The sequence below is a fragment of the Oncorhynchus mykiss genome, chromosome 11 (assembly GCF_013265735.2).
Source record: "Oncorhynchus mykiss isolate Arlee chromosome 11, USDA_OmykA_1.1, whole genome shotgun sequence".
In the NCBI taxonomy this organism is placed as follows: domain Eukaryota; kingdom Metazoa; phylum Chordata; class Actinopteri; order Salmoniformes; family Salmonidae; genus Oncorhynchus; species Oncorhynchus mykiss.
In genome coordinates, this window is record NC_048575.1 from 38080934 (window position 1) to 38104961 (window position 24028).

Sequence of the window (24028 nt, forward strand, 5' to 3'; positions counted from 1 at the left end):
TTTGCTGTGAGACTTGAAATTGAGCTCAGGTGCATCCTGTTTCCATTGATTATCCTTCAGATGTTTCTACAACTTAATTGGTGTAAATTAAATTGATTGAGGCACAGATCTGGGGAAAGGTACCCAACATTTTTTGGAGCATTGAAGGTCCCCAAGAACATAGAGGAACCACCAAGACTCTTCCTAGAGCTGTCCACTAGGCCAAACTGCACAATCGGGGGAGAAGGGTTTTGGTCAGGTAGGTGACCAAACCTGATGGTCACTCTGACAGAGCTCCAGAATTCCTCTGTGGAGATGGGAGAACCTTCCAGAAGGACAACCATCTCTGCAGCACTCCACCAATCAGGCCTTTATGGTCGAGTGGCCAGACGGAAGCCACTCCTCAGTAACTCACATGACAGCCCGCTTGGAGTTTGCCAAAAGGCACCTATAAAGGACTCGCAGACCATGAAAAACAAGATTCTCTGGTCTAAAGAAACCAAGATTGAAGTCTTTGGCCTGTATGCCAAGCGTCATTTCTGGAGGAAACATGGCACCATCCCTATGGTGAAGCATGGTTGTTGCAGCATCATGCTGTGGGCATGTTTTTCAGAGGCAAGGACTGGTAGACTAGTCAGAATCGAGGGAAAGATGAACGGAGTAAAGTACAGAGAGATCCTTAATGAAGTCCTGCTCTGGAGCAGGTTCTCAGACTGGGGCGAAGGTTCACCTTGCGACAGGACAACGACCCTAAGCACACAGCCAAGACAAAGCAGGAGTGGCTTCGGGACAAATCTCTGAATGTCCTTGAGTGGCCCAGCCAGAGCCTAGACTTGAACCCGATCGAACATCTCGGGAGAGACCTGAAAAATGCTTTCCAGCGAATCATTGTTCTTCCTCTGTCAACAATGGTTACCTGCAAGGAAACACGTGCCGTCATCATTGCTTTGCACAAAAAGGGCTTCAAGGATATTGCTGCCAGTAAGATTTCACCTAAATCAATCATTTATCGGTTCATCAAGAACTTCAAGGAGAGCGGTTCAATTGTTGTGAAGAAGGCTTCAGGGCGCCCAAGAAAGTCCAGCAAGTGCCAGGACCGTCTCCTAAAGTTGATTCAGCTGTGGGATCGAGGCACAACCAGTACAGAGCTTGCTCAGGAATGGCAGCAGGCAGGTGTGAGTGCATCTGCACGCACAGTGAGGCAAAGACTTTTGGAGGATGGCCTGGTGTCAAGAATGGTAGCAAACAAGTCACTTCTCTGATATAGACTGATATTCTGCAAAAGGTACAGGGATTGGACTGCTGAGGACTCTCTGATGAATCCCCTTTCCAATTGTTTGGGGCATCCGGAAAAAAGCTTGTACGGAGAAGACAAGGTGAGCGCTTACCACCAGTCCTGTGTCATGCCAAGAGTAAAGCATCCTAAGACCATTGGGGTTGCTTCTCAGCCAAGGGAGTGGGCTCACTCACAATTTTGCCAAATAACACAGCCATGAATAAAGAATGTTACCAACACATCCTCCGAGAGCAACTTCTTCCAACCATCCTGGAACAGTTTGGTGACGAACAATGCCTTTTCCAGCATGATGGACCACCTGGCCATAAGGCAAAAGTGATAACTAAGTGGCTCGGGGAACAAAACATTGATATTTTGGGTCCATGGCCAGGAAACTCCCCAGACCTTAATCCCAGTGAGAACTTGTGGTCAATCCTCAAGAGGTGGGTGAACAAACAAAAACCCACAAATTCTGACAAACTCCAAGCATTGATTATGCAAGAATGGGCTGCCATCAGTCAGGATGTGGCTCAGAAGTTAATTGACAGCATGCGGGGGTAGATTGCAGAGATCTTGAAAAAGAAGGGTCAACACTGCAAATATTGACTCTTTGCGTCAACTTCATGTAATTGTCAATACAAGCCTTTGACACTTATGAAATGCTTGTAATTATACTTCAGTATCCATAGTAACGTCTGACAAAAATATCTAAAGACACCGAAGCAGCAAACTTTGTGGAAATTCATTTTTGTGTAATTCTCAATTTTTTGGGCCACGACTGTATATAAAGCAGGCAGACAGGCATCCAGTTACTGTTCGGTTGAACGTTAGAATGGGCAAAAAGAGTAAGCGACTTTGTATGTCATATGATCGTCGGTGCCAGGAACGCCGGATCCAGTATCTCAGAAACAGCTGCCTCCTGGGCTTTTCACACACAACAGTGTGTAGGGTGTCCCGAGAATGGTGCGAAAACAGCTCATTGGTGAGGGGCCGAAGGAGAATGGCAATAATCGTGCAAGCCAACAGGCTGGCCACAAGCAGACAAATAATGGCACAGTGTGGTGTGCAGAAGGGCATCTCCGAGCGCAGATCTCGTCGATTCCTGTCACGGTTGGGCTATTGCGGCAGACGAGCACACCAGGTTCCACTCCTATCAGCTAAAAAGAAGAAGAGGCTCCAGTGGGCACGCGATCACCAACACTGGACAATTGAGAAGTGGAAAAATAGGGCCTCCCGAGTGGCACAGTGGTCTAAGGTACTGCATCGTAGTGCTAGCTATGCCACTAGGGATTATGGGTTCGAGTCCAGGTTCTGTCACAGCTGGCCGCAACCAGGAGACCCATGGGGCGGTGCAAAATTGGCCCAGCGTGGTCCGGGTTAGCGATGAGACAAGACTAACTACTAATGGGATACCATGAAATTAGGGCGAAAAAGGGGTTAAAAAAATAAATAAAAAGAGGTGGAAAAAAATTGCCTGGTCTGTCGAATCCTGAAGCGATTTGGCATACGCAGCAGGACCCATCCTGCCTGGTGTCAACGGTACAGGCTGGTGGCGGTGGTGTGATGCCATTGCGTTAGCAAGGACCAACATCCCTGTGGAACGTTTCAGACTTGTAGATTCCACGCCCCAAATAATCCAGGCTGTTCTGGAGGCAAAGGGGGATCCGACCCGGTACTACATGGGTGTACCTAATAAACTGTGTGAACACAACATAGGAGAGCAATGAGGGAGAGTGGCATTTATGTGTTTTACACACAAGGCTCATGCACGAGGCTGAGAGCCTATAGCCAGGACCATGTCAGAGAGAGAGAAAAAGTGAGAAATAAAGAGAAGTTGTGAAATCATTGGAGTCAATCGAGGCTGTTCTGTAAAATAACACAATGACCGTGCTTGAAATGGAACATTCCTATTTTTCTGAGGAGAGTCCATTCCTTAAGCACAGGCCTGTGACCTGTGAAATTGGTATTGTACTGCCATTACATATGGGACATAATTGCTGCTACGCACACAGAGCATTTACATTACACAGGCCTGCGCTACACACGTCTAGGGCACAATGAAAGAATGCACATTCAAAAGCGTGCATCGTAGCAGAATGAGCAATGTTTGTAATCATAAAAAAGAAACTGCAGAAGATGTGCCATTATGTATCATCTTCTTGATGCGACTAGTACACGACCCAAATTTCTAGACTGATGAACACTGATTCTTCCAACAACGCAATAGACATATTTACAGTAATTATATTCTGTCAATGTCTGTCATTTCATTGCCAGTTAAAACATTTTTTTGAATGTCAATTTTCAATGACCTATTTACAATAAAACTAGATACCAGGTTATAGTACCCATCAATCAAAATAAGGGGAGGGAAAAATATACATCCATAACATTCTTAATGAGGAGTCTGGTCTTGTCTTTTTGGCTGCCATACTGCAGTATTCAACCTGACATCGCTGCTCTGGGTGGTGGTGGTATAGTAGCCTGGTCCCAGATCTGTTTTGCCAATGGTTGTTGTTGTCATGCAATTGACATCAGAATGACCATAGTTGGCGAGACAGCACAAATGGATCTGGAACCAGGCTAGTGGTATAATGTGAGCTGGTCTGAAGTCAGATTTTCTCCTGGATGAAGGGGTGCTGCAGGGCCTGGTTGATACTGATGCGTTTGGCCGGGTCCAGCATCAGAGTGGCGTCGATCAGGTCTTTGAGGATCAGGACCTTCTTCCTCTGCTCCTCGGGCAGCCGCTGGCCCCCCACCATGTCACACAACAGGTCCTTGGTGGGGTTGATGGTGCTCATCACTGTCACCTTCTCCTGTGGACGGGACGGTGAGGGGTGGATGGAGGGAGGTGGAGGGGTGGAATGGCGGTAGGTGGAGGGGGTGGAAGCAGAAGTGAGATTTTTTGTAAGATAGTGAAACCATTCAAAAACCATTAAGCATCTGAATGAGCCTTCATGATTAGCCCTGGCAAACCTAGCAAGTTATTTATGCTTGAACCACAGACTGAAGATTGATAGAATCAGGGAACTGCTTTGCCCTCTTTCTTAGATTGTTTCTTGAAAACGTAGCAGGTGAAAAGTAAAACATATACAAACCCTTTCAGTCACTTTATCTACTTCAATGTAGAGGAAGTTGAGGTTCTGATCAAAGTGCTGGTCTTTGAACAGGCCTTTCCGGATCATCTGAGAAGAAAGGAAGAAACATTACATCCTCTGTACCTTACAGCACAGTGTACAATGCCCCAGGTTATGACTTCCTCTCAAAATCTAATTTGAGAAAAATGTTGACGCTAGGAAACCAGCCAGGTCCAGTAATGTGGACAGTTTACCTTGTTGGGCATCTTGCCCTTGAGGTCCATGGCAAGTTTGATCATGTGGTTGTTGGAGGAGCCGGGGAACAGGATCTTGCCAGTGTAGAGTTCGTATAGGGTGCAGCCCACCGACCACATGTCTATGCTGTAGTCGTACGGCTTCCCAATGACTGTGATAGAGAGAGACATCATAATGAATGTGATCCAAATATGTGAGACCATCATTCAGCGATGAAAACTGGTGAGGGCCCAAAAAGGTGAGAAAAAAAATCTGCAAGGAAACACTCAAAAAAATCTGTGTAAACTGCAATTTTCAGAGTGGGGTTAATCACAATACCAACATTTCACTAACGATGTGATACTAGGTTAAGTATCCTGGTTGAGAATGAAACGACAAAAATGAACAATGAAATAGCACAGCAAGTAAATGAAAGAAATAGGTTTTGATGATGTTTTACTGGTAATGGGGACATATGTAAATGCCAACAAAATAATGTTTTTGTTAGTGTGGTGTGTGTGTAACCATTATTTAACTAGGCAAGTCAGTTAAGAACAAATTCGTATTTACAATTACGGCCCGAACGACGCTGGGCCAATTGGGCGCTGCCATATGAGACTACCAGTCATGGCCGGATGTGATACAGCCTGGATTCGAACCAGGGACTGTAGTGACGCCTCTTGCACTGAGATGCAGTGCCTTAGACCGCTGCGTCCATGTGTGTGTGTTAACTATTTAACTGTACTAGAATGCTTAAAAGGCCGCTAAAATTTGAAATATCGGTTATGGTAGCGTTTCTTTTGGCGAGGAAATGATCGGTATCTGCCAAAAATGTAATATTGGTGCATCACTACACTAGTATTGTGATACCACAGGGTTTGCCCTGCCACCCTGTTCCCGTGTTCTATATGTTCTGCACACAAACCTGTCCCTGATATTCACACCAATACAACAAATTTAATTTAACTTCACACTTTTTAGTGTATAATAGAAATCGGCTACTGCAGAAAATGGCTGATTTGCTCATATCTAAAGACCTACCTGTGATTGGGCAGTAAGGAATGTAGAAAGGAGTATAAATGCATAATGATCTTAATTTTCATTGTGGCATTAAGGAAAAAACACACTAGGCCTATTTGAAACCAACTTTACACACACACACACACACACATTCTGATAGGACATACTGTATATTATTTTTTGATTTGTAGTTGACGTATAGGGATGCATTCTGTGCTCAGTAATGCATTTTGATATGAGAAACATACATTATTTAGTGATCACACAGGGACAGGGCTGGTTATAGCAAGATTTGGTTGCCCCCCCATCATGTGTTGGGCTGGGGCACTAAGCGGACGCTTATGAATGCACAGGGAGAAGAAGTCAAGAAGGTCTGCTCACGCCTATTTTATAGCTCAATGGGTGATAAACTTTTTGTCAGACAGATCAACACAATTCACGTGGATGATTTATCTCCATCTCTTCATTCAAAAACTCAATCATGGACACTTACTGACAGTATTTATATGTATATATTCTTATTCCATTCCTTTACTTTACTTAGATTTGTGTGTATTAGGTAGTTGTAGAATTGTTAGATGACATGTTAGATATTGCTGCACTGTCGGAACTAGAAGCATTTCGCTGCACTTGCAATGCCATCTGCTAATCATGTGTATGTGACCAATAAAATTTGATGGGACAGTTGTGGCTGCTTCGCGTGATATATTGTTGTCTCTACTCTCTTGTCCTTTTTTGCTGTTTTCTCTTCCCAATAATGTTTGTACTATGTTTTGTGCTGCTACCATGTGTACTAAGTTGTTGTCTTTAGGTCTCTCTTTATGTAGTGTTGTGGTGTCTCTCTTGTCGTGATGTGTGTTTTGTCATATATATTTTTATCCCAGCCCCCGTCCCAGCAGGCCTTTTGCCTTCTGGTAGGCCGTCATTATAAATAAGAATTTGTTCTTAACTGACTTGCCTAGTTAAATAATGGTTACACACACACCACACTAACAAAAAAGTTATTTTGTTGGCATTTACATTTGTTTCCATTAGTTAAATAAAGGTTAAATAAAAATATATATATTTTGAGATCAAAGCAGGTTTAAAGTGAAGAGTTTTACATCCCTGATTATTACAGAAAAATCTTCATAGTCAAACACAACTTACTGATTTCGGGAGCTCTGTAGAATCTGCTGACGAGGTACGGTGTGATGTCGTTGTCCGCCACGTGGGATGCCGAGCCAAAATCGCAGAGTTTCAGGATGGTCTTCGACTCATTCACCTTGTGGGGAGAGATAGAGAAACAGACACTATCAAACCAGGATCTTATTCATTAGGGCAGTGTAGCAAAACGCTTAAATAAAAATAAATTTAAAAAAAAACTACAGAAAACGAGAAAGAAAAAAAAACAAGTGATTCTTATAGGACGAATCCAGGCAGTCCCTCCCTGTTTCAGTCCGCTTTCTTCCATTTGGTGCCTTATGAACACGACCCAGCCTCAGTGCAGTGGTTAACAGTCATGTGATGATATATATAAATGTAGGGGTGTGAACGTTTATAAGCAAAATTGGGATCCGTAACTTTTTTACCCCCCAAAAATGTTAATCACAGTGCAGCTGGCTAGCCTGCTCTTTCTCTTCGCTAATGATATGAGTCTGTCGTGTGTAGAATATCCTAGCCTATTCTTTGATGACAGGCCCTGCTTTACTGAATTTGCGAGACATTGCATGCCAAGAAATTGCAAAAAACAGCATTCCATTGTGAGATAGAGCATTTGATTGTCGATAGATAGGCCTAGTGCACGGTTCTGACTATGTCTGCCTGGTGGCCGACCTGCCTATACTGTGAAGCTCCCCTCTCTCTTCGTCCCTCGCTATGAAAACATACGATTGTTTGTGTTCATGGAAGTACAGCAATTAATAAGGCTCCTCCGTTTCAAAATAACTGAATCTTAGGAGTCGGTTCCTTGCAGAAGATGCATTTTCTTTAGACTAAATGTCTTGTTAAGTCACGGTATTTAACCAACTTTGAAGTACATTTTTAGGAGAGAGTGGTCTGCATGCAGACAGGTCAAGATTATTTGTAATTTTTTAATTTCACCTTTATTTAACCAGGTAGGCCAGTTGAGAACAAGTTCTCATTTACAACTGCGACCTGGCCAAGATAAAGCAAAGCAGTTTGACACATATAACAACACAGGGTTACACATGGAATAAAATAAACATACAGTCAATAAAACAGTAGGAAAAAGTCTATATACAGTGTGTGCAAATGAGGTAGGATAAGGGAGGTAAGGCAATAAATAGGCCATGGTGGCGAAGTAATTATAATATAGCAATTAAACACTGGAATAGTAGATATGCAGAAGATGAATGTGCAAGTAGAGATACTGGGGTGCAAATGAGCAGGATAAATAAATAAATAAATACAGTATGGGGATGAGGTAGTTGGATGGGCTATTTACAGATGGGCTATGTACAGGTGCAGTGATCTGTGAGCTGGGTCTTGTAACTTCTGGTCGCCTATTGATGGACATTAGTCCCGCTTCAGAAGCAGCATTCCTTTTTCAGATAAGTAAAATGCCCATTCAGTGGCGTTTCGAAACTATCTCCAGAGAAGGTTTCGCGTTGGCATGTAAAAAGCCGTAGTATACCCTTACAGACAAACAAACATACCGTAACCAAGGCGCTTTCAATGGTATATCTAACAGCGGAAGATGTTACTTTATTGCCCGGTACCTAGCGGTCATACATGTGTAATAGGACCATTATTCTGCATTGTGAATTAATGTGGAATTTTATTTTTTTATTTTTTTTACTGAAAACCGTAAAAGAAAATGCAGTTTAAAAGTTAAGCAAAATGTTCCATATGTCACATTCCTAATATAGTGATAGTATGGGCCTCGTACCAAGATGTTGTCGGGCTTGATGTCAGCGTGGAGGATGTTGCACCGTTTGAGGAGCTTGAGGGCCAGGAAGAGCTGCTGGGTGTAGGAGCGGACAGCCTTGATGTGGAGGCCCACATCCTTACCATACTTCTTCAACACCTCGCGCAAGTTCATACTGGGAAAAGAAAGACATGAGTTACAGCCAGTGAAGCCGTGTGCTAGATGACAAACACGTTGCAGCGTGCCATTAAAGCCACTAAGGACATACGGTGTGTCTGAAAATGCACCCTATTCCCTTTAAATTGCATTAATTTTGACCAGAAGTGCCCTATAATAGGTCGCCATTTAATACATAGCCATAGTGTGGTGACAGTGCAGTAGTGGTAGTCTCCCAGCCAGTACCTGAGGGGCTCAAACACCAGACACAGGTGCTGCTTGTGGTAGAAGTGTCTGAAGAGGCGCAGGCAGTGGAACTTGTCGTCGGGGTCGGCGTCGTTGAGCCTCTTGAGGAACTCCAGCTCCTTCAGGCCAGTCTTCTGCCTGGAGACCCAAAACAAAATCAGCAAGGTAAGCATTGATTGTTTTTTATTTATTTGTATAAATAAATCAGATAAATTCCCCTCGTTCAAGGAAACCCCAGATGCTTCACATAGATGTAGATGGAATACTTATAATGAGAGTGCACATTCAAATGTATGGGTGGTAAAGGCAATATGCTCCCATAACAATAAATGAAACAGAGACCAGACAAACCCAAATGGCACCCTATTGCCTATACAGTGCCTTGCCAAAGTATTCAGCCCCCTTGAACTTTGCGACCTTTTGCCACATTTCAGGCTTCAAACATAAAGATATAAAACTGTATTTTTTTGTGAAGAATCAACAACAAGTGGGACACAATCATGAAGTGGAACGACATTTATTGGATATTTCAAACTTTTTTAACAAATCAAAAACTGAAAGATTGAGCGTGCAAAATTATTCAGCCCCTTTACTTTCAGTGCAGCACACTCTCCCCAGAAGTTCAGTAAGGATCTCTGAATGATCCAATGTTGACCTAAATGACTAACGATGATAAATACAATCCACCTGTGTGTAATCAAGTCTCCGTATAAATGCACCTGCACTGTGATAGTCTCAGAGGGGCGTTAAAAGCGCAGAGAGCATCATGAAGAACAAGGAACACACCAGGCAGGTCCGAGATACTGTTGTGAAGAAGTTTAAAGCCGGATTTGGATACAAAAAGATTTCCCAAGCTTTAAACATCCCAAGGAGCACTGTGCAAGCGATAATATTGAAATGCAAGGAGTATCAGACCACTGCAAATCTACCAAGACCTGGCCGTCCCTCTAAACTTTCAGCTCATGCAAGGAGAAGACTGATCAGAGATGCAGCCAAGAGGCCCATGATCACTCTGGATGAACTGCAGAGATCTACAGCTGAGGTGGGAGACTCTGTCCATAGGACAACAATCAGTCTTATATTGCACAAATCTGGCCTTTATGGAAGAGTGGCAAGAAGAAAGCCATTTCTAAAAGATATCCATAAAAAGTGTTGTTTAAAGTTTGCCACAAGCAACCTGGGAGACACACCAAACATGTGGAAGAAGGTGCTCTGGTCAGATGAAACCAAAATTGAACTTTTTGGCAACAATGCAAAACGTTATGTTTGGCGTAAAAGCAACACAGCTCATCACCCTGAACACACCATCCCCACTGTCAAACATGGTGGTGGCAGCATCATGGTTTGGGCCTGATTTTCTTCAGCAGGGACAGGGAAGATGGTTAAAATTGATGGGAAGATGGATGGAGCCAAATACAGGACCATTCTGGAAGAAAACCTGATGGAGTCTGCAAAAGACCTGAGACTGGGACGGAGATTTGTCTTCCAACAAGACAATGATCCAAAACATAAAGCAAAATCTACAATGGAATGGTTCAAAAATAAACATATGCAGGTGTTAGAATGGCCAAGTCAAAGTCCAGACCTGAATCCAATCGAGAATCTGTGGAAAGGACTGAAAACTGCTGTTCACAAATGCTCTCCATCCAACCTCACTGAGCTCGAGCTGTTTTGCAAGGAGGAATGGGAAAAAATGTCAGTCTCTCGATGTGCAAAACTGATAGAGACATACCCCAAGCGACTTACAGCTGTAATCGCAGCAAAAGGTGGCGCTACAAAGTATTAATTTAAGGGGGCTGAATAATTTTGCACGCCCAATTTTTCAGTTTTTGATTTGTTAAAAAAGTTTGAAATATCCAATAAATGTCGTTCCACTTCATGATTGTGTCCCACTTGTTGTTGATTCTTCACAAAAAAATACAGTTTTATATCTTTATGTTTGAAGCCTGAAATGTGGCAAAAGGTCGCAAAGTTCAAGGGGGCCGAATACTTTCGCAAGGCACTGTATAGTGCACTACTTTTGACTAGAGAGCTATGGGCCCTGGTCAAGAGTGCTGGTCAAAAGTAGTAGACTATATAGGGAATGGGGTGCCATTTGAGTCCTGAGGCTTGCCTGCATGAGGACCTACATGAGCTCGTTGTTGCGGATGATCTTGACAGCCACATCCTGTCCGGCGCGGGCCGTGTCCCTGCCCCTGATCACATTGCTAAACATTCCCTGGCCTGTGTAGCCATACACGTCGTAGCGCTTGTCCAGCGTCTCCCCGATGTTCACACCTAACATACAGGTGGCACACAGAGGGAAGAGATGAGGGGCATGTTTATAAAGTGTTGGACATTTCTCAATGAGATATCCAGTTTCCAGGCCTAAAATAACACTATATTGAATGATCGTGAAATCAAAGGACCACACTGAATACTGTAAGACTACATGGACTGTTTCCAAACAGGGCTGATTTGTAGAGAAAAGAAAGCTCAGCAGCCTTTAATTGATGAATTAGTGAATGACAGTAACATTTGTAGTGTACAGTCAAGGGCACTTACGGTAGTAACCCTCTGCGTCGGTCCAGTTGTCCCGGAGGTTGGGGTTCTCTTTGAAGTCCTTCCCCCCCACACCTGCTGCTCTCATCCTGGCACTCTGTACAGAGATATATATGACCAATGGTTCAACCACACTCACATAATGATCTACTGCAACAGACAGATCATTCAGAAGATAAGGACGGGCTTGCGTGTCTAGTCCAGAGTTGCACTCTAAAGATCAGAGATACAAACATGGAGGGGAATGAGGCTCCTGTAAGACTTACATCAATGGCTGCTTCAAACATGTCGTCCGATTCTGTAAACATATCAGGGGCTGAGGGCTTTTTGAGTCCTAAAGGAAAGAGGGAGGAGGAAACAAGATTTTGTTTTAAAATGTTACATTTGTGAGTTATTAGTAGAAACATGCTCCGACTGGCACATGTTTTGGCCTAAAAATATGACCTGAAGGAATGCAACTGAATGACTATAGGGGACCGAAGACTAATTTACAACCCCTGCATTGGTCAATGTTAGTCGTATGTGTTAAGTCACTACTGCATTGTCAGCTTTCTCCCAAGCAGACAGATTCAATTTCAGATCAACTTTATTATCCCACTAGGGGGAAATTAATTTGGCCATGTGCTTAAAAAGACGGTACATGAAAACACAGAAACTACACAATAGAATCATTACGGCACTGTCAGCAATTTTCATGCTGCGGGCGGGAGCGGGCAAATACTTTTGTTGTCCGCCAGATTATTTGTAAACGGTCGTCTATCTGATTTGTATGCGTTATCCTACGGAATTGTATTAAAAGCACATATTTTTCCGCATTATTCAACTTCAGTAGCCTAACTCCCTAGTAGCGTGCCTAGTATGTGTGGTCTCAGGGAAATAGAGTAGGCTGTCTATACGAGCGGAGAATCACGTGGCTGTTAACTTAAATATGATTACACTGTAGTTTACTGGTGTCCGCAAATAAATACTGATAATGGAAAGTGGAGGGCGCTCAACCAACATGAGTCGACGTGCAATCAATTTTTTAAATCATCATTGAAAAGGCAAAGGCACAACGCACACATAGGTTAGGCTACTATGGTGAGTGAGTGTTGCGCCTTTTCATTTTCAATAAGTATTGACTACCCATTTATTTTGTCTCTGCCTGCAAATCGTCCTCCTAAAACGTAGGCTATATCCTATATGCAAAACGTAGCAAGTGTGGCTGTCATCATTCCTGCTGCTTCCAGTTCAGTAGCCATACCTGCGAGACCAGGTGCGTGTGTGTGGTCTCAATTAAGTATAGTAGGCTATAGCCTATGCATGGTCATAGAAACACAGGTCAGTTATCTTTCCAGGGACATGTACTTCCTAAATATGATTTGGCTATAGTTCACTACATTGCCTGGAAATAAATATATTTCTCAGTCTGAAAACATACCACTCCTAAAAGTTTGGCTATAAAAATAGCTTGAAAGAAATTAAGTCTGCTCCCTTCAAACTACATCTATCATATGACTGTTATACCCCAGTAATGCAGAAAGCCTAATATAATGGGCCACGTGCGAATCTCAACCTATTTCTTAAGGTATTTTTGCACATTTGATATTGCCCATTGGACAGAAAATTGCTGGCAAGTGAGCTGTGTCACATAAGCCCTAAAATAACATTGCGCGACAGCGGTTGGGAACAGTTATTTTTTATTTGTTGTATTTTTCTTATATTTTCCTTCATTTTCCACTAACTCGATGACCCCTTCCCTAATTGGACTAAACTAATGAACAACACTTAGGCTTCTACTTCCAGTTCATACATACTATATACATTTTACGGACACAATCTATTATACAATAGTTATACGTTGTTTGTTTTTACACCTATCCTTCCTCAACCCCTCCCATCTATCTCTGAAGACCATCCAGTTTCTATGTTTGGAGGAAAAGGGGGAGGCTTGCAAGCTGAAGAACACCATCCCTACTATGAAGTACGGGGGTGGCAGCATCATGTCGAGGGGGGTGCTTTGCTGCAGGAGGGACTGGTTCACTCCATAAAATAGATGACATCATGAGGCAGGAAATTTATGTGGATATATTGACGCAACATCTCAAAACATCAGTCAGGAAGTTAAAGCTTGGTCGCAAATGGGTCTTCCAAATGGACAATGACCCCAAGCATACTTCCAAAGTTGTGTCAAAATGGCTTAAGGACAACAAAGTCAAGGTATTGGCCATCACAGTGGCCATCACAAATCCCTGACCTCAATCCTATAGAGAATTTGTAGGCAGAACTGGAAAAGCGTGTGTGAGCAAGGAGGCCTACAAACTTGACTCAGTTACACCAGCTCTGTCAGGAGGAATGGGCCAAAATTCACCCAACTTATTGTGGGATGCTTGTGGGAGGCTTGTGGAAGGCTACCCGAAACGTTAGACCCAAGTTAAACAATTTAAAGGCAATGCTACCAAATACTACAATTCTGACCCACTGGGAATGTGATGAAAGAAATAAAAGCTGAAATAAATCATTCTCTCTACTATTATTCTGACATTTCACATTCTAAAAATTAAGTGGTGATCCTAACTGACCTCAGATAGGGTATTTTTACTAGGATTAAATGTAAGGAATTGTGAAAACTGAGTTTAAATGTATTTGGCTACGGTGTAAGTAAACTTCCGACTTCAACTGTATATGCATTTTATGGACACAGTATATTTTACATTAGTTACCTTGTTATTAGTCCCACCCTTCAGCTCCAGTCAACCCCTTTCATCTGTCTCTTAACACCATCCATATTGGATTTCTATTTGCCATATATTTTTCAACTGTTCTGTGATGTTTCACAAAAGTTCTGAACCTTTCTATTGTCATAGTTTCTACAGACTGTAAATTAAAGATAAAAATGTTTGCTAAAAGTATTAATATTTATCGATTGACTATGACTTTTCAGATCACCCAGTAGCGCTTTCTGCAGAGTTAGCTCCAAGTAGATGTTGCAATTGTACAGCCATCCCTGGACATGCAACCAAAAACAAGCAACATATGGAGAGTACCAAAACATATAATCTAACTATTCTGTCTCTTCACAGCAAAATCTGCAGAGCTGGGATGGTTGTATCAACCATATACTGTAGGAAATAGGGCGCATATATTTTCACCTTGCCTGACCCTTTACTCACCATCCTTCTCCTGTGTGATGAGGCCTTGCTTGGCCTTGATGTTCTCCTCAAACGTGTCCAGGTTCTCCAGCTCGTACTCCTTCACGTCGGCCGCCACGCGCTCCAGGATGTCGTCTGGTGAGGGCGAGCGGCTCCGCGTGCTGCTCTGGGGGCTACTGGGATCCGACGCCATAGACGTCATGCTGTCCTCGTTGCCGCCACGGTATTTCTGCGCAGGGAGAAAGGTGTCAGGCATAGAGAGGTCACAACAATGGAGATCCGGAAAAATAAGATATTGGTTTGGATGTGGGACAATTTCAGCGGTGTATCATGAAAAATCAAATCGTGAAAATTCCCATATCTGAGTAGAAAAAAATAGAGGATGTGTCTGTAAACAAACGAAACACTGGACTTGGGGATCCCTGAAACAGCTATGGACAGTCCAACAGCAGAATGAGAGAGGAACTGACCTGGACGATAGCTAGACGCTGCTGGCGGCGCTGCTCTATGAGGGCCTCTTCATCCACCTCCTCACCGTCAAAATCCTCAAACCTGAGCACAAAATAAACCCACTTACAAGAACACACAATCACCCAGAGAATTACCATATTGCCGAGTATAGCATTTGTGTGTGTGTGTTCTCCCTCTACTCACACTTCCTCTTCGGAGGACTCCTTGTCAGCCTTCATGCCCTCAGAGAGGCTGCCCTTGAATTTGTCCTCGTCCCGGCCATGTCTCCTCCTCCTGTCCCGGTCCCGGGAGTTGGAGCGCCTGCCGTACTGTCTGAGACGGCCGTACCTGTCCCTCTCTGGTGACCTGCAGCGCACAGGAAAGGAAACGCTTTGTGTTGTTCTGAATGGTTTGTTAAACACTTAACAAACCCTTAGACAACCTTGGCTTACGAGCCTCCTACTCTGACATCACTAAAGCTTCATCAATAGAACCAGACAATCTGAAAGGGAATCAGTCGGAAAGGAGCTAGCTATACGAATCTAGTATCTTCAATAATAATACAGTATTATTACTATTACTATAATTATTTACAGGCATCATCTCAATACATTTCTGAAGGATTGAGGAAGAACTCTTGCAGATTCCATTTTGCCCAGCTCATCCACACACACAAAGTTTCAGCTTGTCTCATCTAACCTGCGTCTCAGTGGAGATCTACTCCGTCTCCGGAAGGGCGAGGGAGACCTTCTTCTGAAGGGAGAGCGGCTCATCCTGCGACCTTGGGGAGCACCTCTGGGGCTGGTCTCCCGTGACCTCGCTCTACCCCCTGGTCCTGCTTCTGGCCGTATTCGCTTCCTGTAGGAGAGAGAAAGCTTAAAAGATCAGTGGTGCATAGTAGCACATTCTTAATGCCCAATCCTAAAACACAAAAGTAATAGTTGCCCTTGCCATGTACAGACCTCTACTGCTGTTCAGTACGGGACAAGAAACAGGCACTGCATAAACATTTCATAATAATATAGGCTTAAATAAATGATGGCTCATTAAAAAAAATTAAAACATTGGGACTCAAAGTTGGAGAAATAGGGGGTGGACTGCAGGTTATTCCATAGTAACGGACCTTAGTGGTGAGGAGCCCTGTCTGTCAGCATCCCTCCTCCTGGCGTCTATGGAGCGACTGCTGCCTCTCCTGGCTGGGGACCTGGCTGCTCTGGAAGGAGAGCCCTGTTTGGAGGTAGAGGCTGAAGCTGATGCCCGTTGGGAGTCTCTGGTGGAGCGTGGGGAGGTGCTGCGTCTCCTCTGGGGGCTGCTGAGCTCCCTTCCTCCTCGCCTTTGTGGAGAGCGATTCTCTTTCCCTGACGAGGTGTCCTTAAACGGGGACTTGGTCGGCCTCTTGTCCGGCTCTTTCTCCGCCTCCGATCGTCCTGGACGCTCCCGTGATCTGGACTTCCGGCTGCCGTGCACCGCGTTTGGTCTGACATCGTTCTGGGGCGAAGAGCGTTTATCCAAGCGGCCGCCCCTCTGCTCTGATCTCCTGCTAGAGGGGGAAGGAGACTTCTTGCTTCTCTCTTTGGACCTGCTCCGGGAGCGTTTCCTCTCTTTTGATTTGCTGCGGCCACGGTCTTTGGCGGCGGTGTTTTTGGTGCCTTTGGTCGTTTTGTCTGACTTGGACTCCTTGCCAGTCTTCTCCCTGGACTTGCTCCGACTGTGGCGCTTGGAGCTGGACTTGCCTGCTTCTGTGGTGTCCCGTCTGGATTTACCACTCCTACCCCTGGGGGAGGGGGGCTTTGCCATGCTGCCCCTCTGGTGCTGCTCCCCATTCCGGACCCCCCCATCTCCATCTCCCTCCTCAGAGCCAGAGTTATAACCCTGTAGGATGAGGCCCATGCCTGACTGCACCTTGCCCCCCTCCATCATCTGGCTGTCTAGCTCTGCTTTGATCATGGCCCTCTGTTTCTCCAACTCCTCCAATAAAGCCTTGTCATCAGATACAGGGGATATGTCCGTTTTTCTGTGGCTGGAGGAGCTGTTGATGCCAGGGGCGGATGGAGAGGAGCCATCTTTACGTTTGTGTTTCTTGTGTTTGTGTCTATGTTTGCGCTTGCGGTCCTTGTCCTCTTCGGAGGCGTGTTTGTGTTTTTTGTGCTTGCTGCGGTGTTTGTGCTTCTTTTTCTTGTGTTTGCTGCCACTGCTGTAATATTTGGACCTCTCTGCTGTCTTTTCTCCATTCATTTCAGCTGCCCCCTCTCCAACCTCTTTATCGTCCTCTTCATCTTCAGAATTTTCAACACTCTCCTCCTCGCTCCCACTCTTCTCATTGCTCTCCAAATCTTCTTTCCTGTGGAGATAAAAAGAGATTGGTCAAAGATATAATTTAAACAAATAACTTTTTGTAACATGGTTAGCTACAACATTCATCGACCAAAACATTACTATCCTGCTTCCTGACTTTACCGCCATAGCTAACGTTACTTAGCCTACTGCTAGCTGGGTGATTCTCATGAAACCAGTTTTAAACATATCTGTAGAAAATTGAGTTACAAAACTATGATGCATATGCAAAAATCCACTATCATTCTGAAGACTAAGATGTCAACTTTTTTGCCAAAGTGTCTTATTTTAAATAAATTAATATGCACATTTTTAACCCCAAATTCTCATTACTTAAATGCCTTCGGATTAAATTCACAGAACATTTTTATAAAATGTTACTTTCGAGAAACCTAACTCACTTGAATAAAACACTAAATATGTTGCCGAATTTTGTCCATAAATCATAAAAATGGTATACTCGTTGAAGTTTACATTAAATTATAATATTTATTACGTAAAAACACTGACTGTGGACATGTCTCATTACCGCACCCCTCTTGTTGGTGGATAATTTTTGTAGCAGGTTAAAGCTTATCTCCTGCAATTCTACACATTTTGTCATGGGGTGCAGATGTTTTTTGTCTGTTTTAAAGGCAATTTCCTACAATTCTACATGTCTTGTGTGTTCATGTGATATTTGAGTAACTCAATTACAACAAAATGGGCTAGTTGATCTGTACATTTATGAAATGTTTTAAATAGGTCTGTAATGACTGACATGACAAGAGGAAAACTGATGATGCACTACCCAATTTAAAACTTTCAGGAGTAAGTTGAAATTTTGTTCAAGGTCATGAACAGTAAAAATCACGTTTTTCATGAAATTGGATGATATTTGGATGAAACCAAAATAAAGTGCAATAGGGCGGCGCACAATTGGTCCAGCGTCGTCCTGGTTAGGGGAGGGTTTGGTTGGGGTAGGCCATCATTGTAAATAAGAATTTGTTCTTAACTGACCTGTCTAGTTAAATAAAGGATAATTTTTTTAAAACAAGTAAAATTACCAAAGTATGAAAAATCACTGTTGCTTCTACATTGATGAAGTTTGATCATAAAGTTACTGGTCCTCTTCCCCATGTCAAACACTTGGATTCAGGAGGCAGGATTATTAAGGGGATAGGGTGACATCACCCAAACTCTCATTTTAATACATCAATGGTAACATGATATTCTCTTACCGAATTTAAATAAGTGCAGCCTTGTAACCAACATCGGAGAAGGCGTGTTTGCGGAGAGGCGTGGTTTATATAGCTAGATACTGTAGCTACTCTACTGGTGCCAAAATTTGACTGTAGGGTGTCAGCAAATATAATGAATCATGAATGAATAATGAATATGACAAATCTAAGGTGCCACCAACCTCCTGTGTTATATGTCTCCCCTTTCATCTGTGTCTGGTGTTAGACAGTTACTGGCTAGCTAGGTCTTCAGCCAGCATGGAATAAAAAGGGGGTGACGGGTAGTTCAAAACTCTGACACAGTTGTCAGGTCAACACATCTGTCAGTGCTGCTGTGAACCGCATCACAAGAGACATGCCATTAATATAAGCTCCCCGCCCTCTCAGTCCGTCTTTTCAAACTTCCTGGTAGTTAGCCATGAGGAAGCAGTACTTTCCCACATTTTTTGGGGCATTTCTATCCCCCAAAATATTTTCCCCACGGGTGCACCCCAGAGTTTCTGAACCACTAATCTAGAAGGGTAGTCCTTAGATGAGCACAAATTGTTAATTTATTCACTTATATGCCTTCAAAATGAGATTCTTATTCTCAAACACCCCCTTGGACTTCTCATTACCAGCACGGCTAAAAAGCTCAAATTGTGAAAAAATCAGAACCATTATCTTACCAACATGGAGGCGTGAATGGGTCAATTGTTTTCTGACTCATAATGGCTGTCTCCTAATATTTGCATATTGAGTTAAGGTACTCATTACCAAAACACATTTCTCATTACAACATCATTTTTAGGTCAGTTTAGATAATAAGAACCTTAATTTCAGTAATGATAATAAATTAAGTCTCATTTATAGTCAATTGGTGAGCTGTACTGGAAACTTTATCTATTTACTAGGCCCATTCCTTAAACCTGATTTTTTTGTAAGAACAACATTTGATTACGTATAAGAAATATAACTTACTTTAAGCCACAATCGGCAGTTCGTGTTTCAGCAAAGAGCAACCCAAACACTTAAAGTAGGATATCCACCATTTTTTACATCTGTACTTGTTTTCACACTCACCTATAGTGGCAAGAAAAAGTATGCGAACTCTGGAATTATCTGGAATTCTGCATAAATTGGTCTTAAAATTTGATCTGATCTTCATCTAAGTCACAACAGACAAACACAGTCTGCTTAAACTAATAACACAAATTATTGTACTTTTCTTGTCTATATTGAATAAATAATTTAAACATTTACAGTGTAGGTTGGAAAACGTATGTGAACCCCTAGGCTAATGACTTCTCCAAAAGCAAATTGGAGTCAGGAGTCAGCTAACCTGGAGTACAATAATTGAGACGAGATTGGAGATGTTGGTTAGAACTGACCTGCCCTATAAAAAAACACTCACAAAATTTGAGTTTGCTTTTCACAAGAAGCACTGCCTGATGTCAACCATACCTCGACCAAAAGAGTTCTCAGACGACCCAATATTAAGAATTGTTGAAAAGCTGGAAAGGGTTACTAAAGTATCTCTAAATGCCTTGATGTTTGTCAGTCCACAGTAATACAAATAGAGAAAGTTCAGCACTGTTGCTACTCTCCCTAGGAGTGGACATCCTGCAAAGATGACTACAAGAGCACAGCATGCTTAATTTGTTTTATCTTCATTTAACTAGGCAAGTCTAAGTCACTAGGCTACCCTTAACCCCATTCTTCTTAATGGGGTTAAGAAGAATCTTAAGAGTGTCAGCTAAAGACTTAAAGAAATTTTAATTTTACCTTTATTTAACTAGGCAAGTCAGTTAAGAACAATTTCTTATTTTCAATGACGGCCTAGGAACAGTGAGTTAACTGCCTGTTCAGGGGCAGAACGACACATTTGTACCTTGTCAGCTCGGGATATGAACTTGCAACCTTTCGGTTACTAGTCCAACGCTCTAACCACTAGGCTGGCCCATGAAATCTCTGGAACATGCTAACATCTCTGTTGACGAGTCTACGATACGTAAAACACTAAACAAGAATGGTGTTCATGGGAGGACACCACAGAAGAAGTCACTGCTGTCCCAAAAAAAGCATCATGGTTTGGAGCTGCTTTGCTGCCTCAGGGCCTGGACAGCATGCTATCATCAACACAAAAATGAATTCCCAAGTTTATCAAGACAATTTGCAGGAGAATGTAAGGCTGTCTGCCAACTGAAGCTCAAAATAAGTTTGGTGATGCAACAGGAAGAAGAAAATACACCTTCTGGAGTGGCCCAGTCAGAGTCCTGACAGATGCTGTGGCATGACCTCAAGAGAGCGGTTCACACCAGACATCCCAAGAACATTGCTCAACTGAAACAGTTTTGTAAAGAGGAACGGTCCAAAATTCCTCCTGACCATTGTGCAGGTCTGATCCGCAACTACAGAAAATGTTTGGTTGAGGTTAGTGCTGCCAAAGTAGGGTTAACCAGTTATTAAAACCAAGGGTTCACATACTTTTCCCACTCTGCACTGTGAATGTTAACATGGTTTGTTCAATAAAGACATGACAACGTATAATTGTTTGTGTGTTAGTTTAAGCAGACTGTGTTTGTCTATTGTCGTGACTTAATGAAGACCAGATCCAATTTTATGACCAATTTATGCAGAAGTCCAGGTTCACATACTTTTTCTTGCCACTGTATACTGTTGTTTAAAGGTAGACTCAGCAAAATGACATTGCCACGAGCAGCACCGCAGATATTGAGATGAGCGAGATGCAAGACTTAGCTCTAAAACAGTGATACACAGTATCTGTGTATGGGTTCGCTTCACGCTGTTCACAGCATGGTAGTCAGGGCACCAGAACAGAGGAGAAGTTGGGGTTTGCGCTTCAACGCTCTTAGTTGTGGCGGAAATTGACCCCCTAATGCTGTTTACTTTCTGCAGCTACGTCATATCGCTGAGTCTACCTTTAATATTCCCAAGACAGTTTTTGGTCCATATCTCATGTATTTAAATACTTTATAGGCATATTGTGTTATGCCGTTTGCCCCTAGCATCCCATTCAATCCAGAAATACATCTAAAATGCCTTACAACCACAAATGTCCAAATACAGCAATACTACCTGTAAAGACCTTAAAAATAAAATTCTTACTTTTGAAAATATATGCATGTGATTACAGTACTTGTACTGTAATTAAGGGGTATTTTAGTAAATTGCATTAGTGATTTTAGTATTATGCAAATCATTTGGGATTAACAAATTACAAAATCTCAGAGAGATCAGTAGAGTTTTTCAATGGCAAACTATCCAACATTCATTACCGAAACATGCAGTCTCCAAAACCTGCTCATAATTACCATAAAATGCACCATTTGTTTTTGAAATATTAGGGGAAAAAAAACTTTGGCTTAATCTAATAGTTTTACTTTTGTTCTTTATCCAAATATGTGTACATTAAAATAAACATGTATACACAAGTGATGACAAAATATTAAAACCGCTATGTGATGGTAATGAGAAATTACAAAATAATTGTATTTTTAATATTTTTTATTTTCAGTGCTAAGTTTAACTCAGGCCTTTTCATTACGGGAAAAGAAAAATATTAATGTAAAAAAATATATTAAAATATGGATTTGTTAAACTTTTTTGGACTGAGAACTGTTACGTGTAACGTTAAGGTATGAAGCATTTTTGTATTGGTAGTTGTGGAAATGTAGGTAAAATGCATAACTGTAAAAACAAAACAACATAAGAATAATCATGAAATAGATAAGTACATATCCTAATCTCAGTGATCCAATATAACATTTCGTGAAAAATGTAAATTGTTTGGTCAAATGTCAAGTTTTGTGAGAATTACCCAGCTAACGTGTTAGCTTGCTCGCAAACACTGGCTAGCTTGCTACCTTAACTTCTTACTGATGCAATTGGTATTGTTAGCTAGATAGCGAGCAAAATAGCTAGAATATAAAGGCACATGTTATGATACTAGGGTTTGAATGGTTTATGGTATAGTTTATCTGGGGTTTATGTATAGAAAACATGTAAACATGTCAGCAAACACGTTCGACCACTCGGTGCTAGCTAAGTCGAGATGGCAGGCTAGCTCTATATAGTTAGCAAGCTAGCTAGCCTAGTACTGTTTTAATGCTGAAGAAAACAGATACAACGACCACAACGTTGACTTGCCAAAATCACTGAGCCGAATAAACCTACAACAAATAAATTGCATGACTGTGTAATCTTCTAAAATGTCTTACACGTGTTCGTTCCCATTATTATTCATTCTTGTAGACTCGATTTCCAGCTCTACGTCGGCCATTTTCCTCAGCCGGGGAAGGCGGGGGTCCTTCCTTCAAAGTATTGTACACTGTACACACAACTGCAATAAATTGTACATCTGCCCTCTACAGCACCGGCGACGTACTGTGTTGACTGAAAATGCAAACGTTCTACTTCTGTTCACCAGGGGACAGTGATGTATCAAAGTATGCTGACAGTGACAAGGAGAAGGAGGTACATTCTCTACTAGTCTTAGCCTTTGACTTTACCCAAGTGTCGGTCTATTTTTTATTTATTTCACCTTTATTTAACCAAGTAGGCAAGTTGAGAAGTTCTCATTTACAATTGCGACCTGGCCAAGATAAAGCAAAGCATTTAGACACATACAACAACACAGAGTTACACATGGAGTAAAACAAACATACAGTCAATAATACAGTAGAAACAAGTCTATGTACGATGTGAACAAATGAGGTGAGATTAGGGAGGTAAAGGCAACAAAAAAAAGGCCATGGTGGCAAAGTAAATACAATATAGCAAGTAAAACACTGGAATGGTAGATTTGCAGTAGAAGAATGTGCAATGTAGAAATAAAAATAACGGGGTGCAAAGGAGCAAAATAAATAAATAAAATAAAATAAATACAGTAGAGAAAGGGGTAGTTGTTTGGGCTAAATTATAAGTGGGCTATGTACAGGTGCAGTAATCTGTGAGCTGCTCTGACAGCTGGTGCTTAAAGCTAGTGAGGGAGATAAGTGTTTCCAGTTTCAGAGATTTTTGTATAGTTTTTCATAGTTTAAAAGCAGAAACCTAAGACCAGGGTCATCTCTCAGGTGTTCCCACCACTGGGATTTGTCACTCACAATCCATCTCTGATCTAATAATATCAGCCCAACACAATTGACACAATGTTATTACATCTGACTGCTACCATCTGAGAGGTCAAAGAGCAGAGCAAAGTGATCATAATCAAGCATTTATGTACCACTTCACAGTTAGTGCTTGACTTGGACTAAAATAGGTGGCGGTACTCAGAGTTAAACCCTGTAGGTTGTTATTTTTACAGTGCCTTGCGAAAATATTCGGCCCCCTTGAACTTTGCGACCTTTTGCCACATTTCAGGCTTCAAACATAAAGACATAAAACTCTATTTTTTTGTGAAGAATCAACAACAAGTGGGACACAATCATGAAGTGGAACGACATTTATTGGATATTTCAAACTTTTTTAACAAATCAAAAACTGAAAAATTG

General features: G+C 42.2%; 1 protein-coding gene across 1 annotated transcript; it reads right to left on the reverse strand.

Annotated features, from left to right (window-relative positions):
* Positions 1–2979: 2979 nt before the first annotated feature.
* On the reverse strand, positions 2980–22901 carry LOC110535666 (serine/threonine-protein kinase PRP4 homolog). Its single transcript, XM_021620812.2, has 15 exons — positions 22754–22901; positions 16103–17320; positions 15679–15837; positions 15184–15345; positions 15000–15081; positions 14551–14758; positions 11665–11732; positions 11402–11495; positions 10987–11134; positions 8858–8995; positions 8477–8630; positions 6736–6850; positions 4587–4738; positions 4354–4440; positions 2980–4071 (listed from the first exon to the last, which is right to left on the reverse strand). The coding sequence occupies exons 1-15, from the start codon at positions 22813–22815 to the stop codon at positions 3868–3870; spliced, it is 3051 nt and encodes a 1016-aa protein (XP_021476487.2). The 5' UTR covers positions 22816–22901; the 3' UTR covers positions 2980–3867.
* Between the last annotated feature and the right edge of the window lie 1127 nt (positions 22902–24028).

Excerpts from the sequence above, each read along its gene's own strand:
- LOC110535666 (XM_021620812.2), bottom strand. The coding sequence starts at position 22,815 with ATGGCCGACGTAGAGCTGGAAATCGAGTCTACAAGAATGAATAATAAT. Across the intron at positions 14,759-14,999 it reads AGCGTCTAGCTATCGTCCAG|AAATACCGTGGCGGCAACGA; the intron begins GTCAGTTCCTCT and ends CTCCCTGCGCAG. Across the intron at positions 11,135-11,401 it reads CGACGCAGAGGGTTACTACC|GTGTGAACATCGGGGAGACG; the intron begins GTAAGTGCCCTT and ends CCTGTATGTTAG.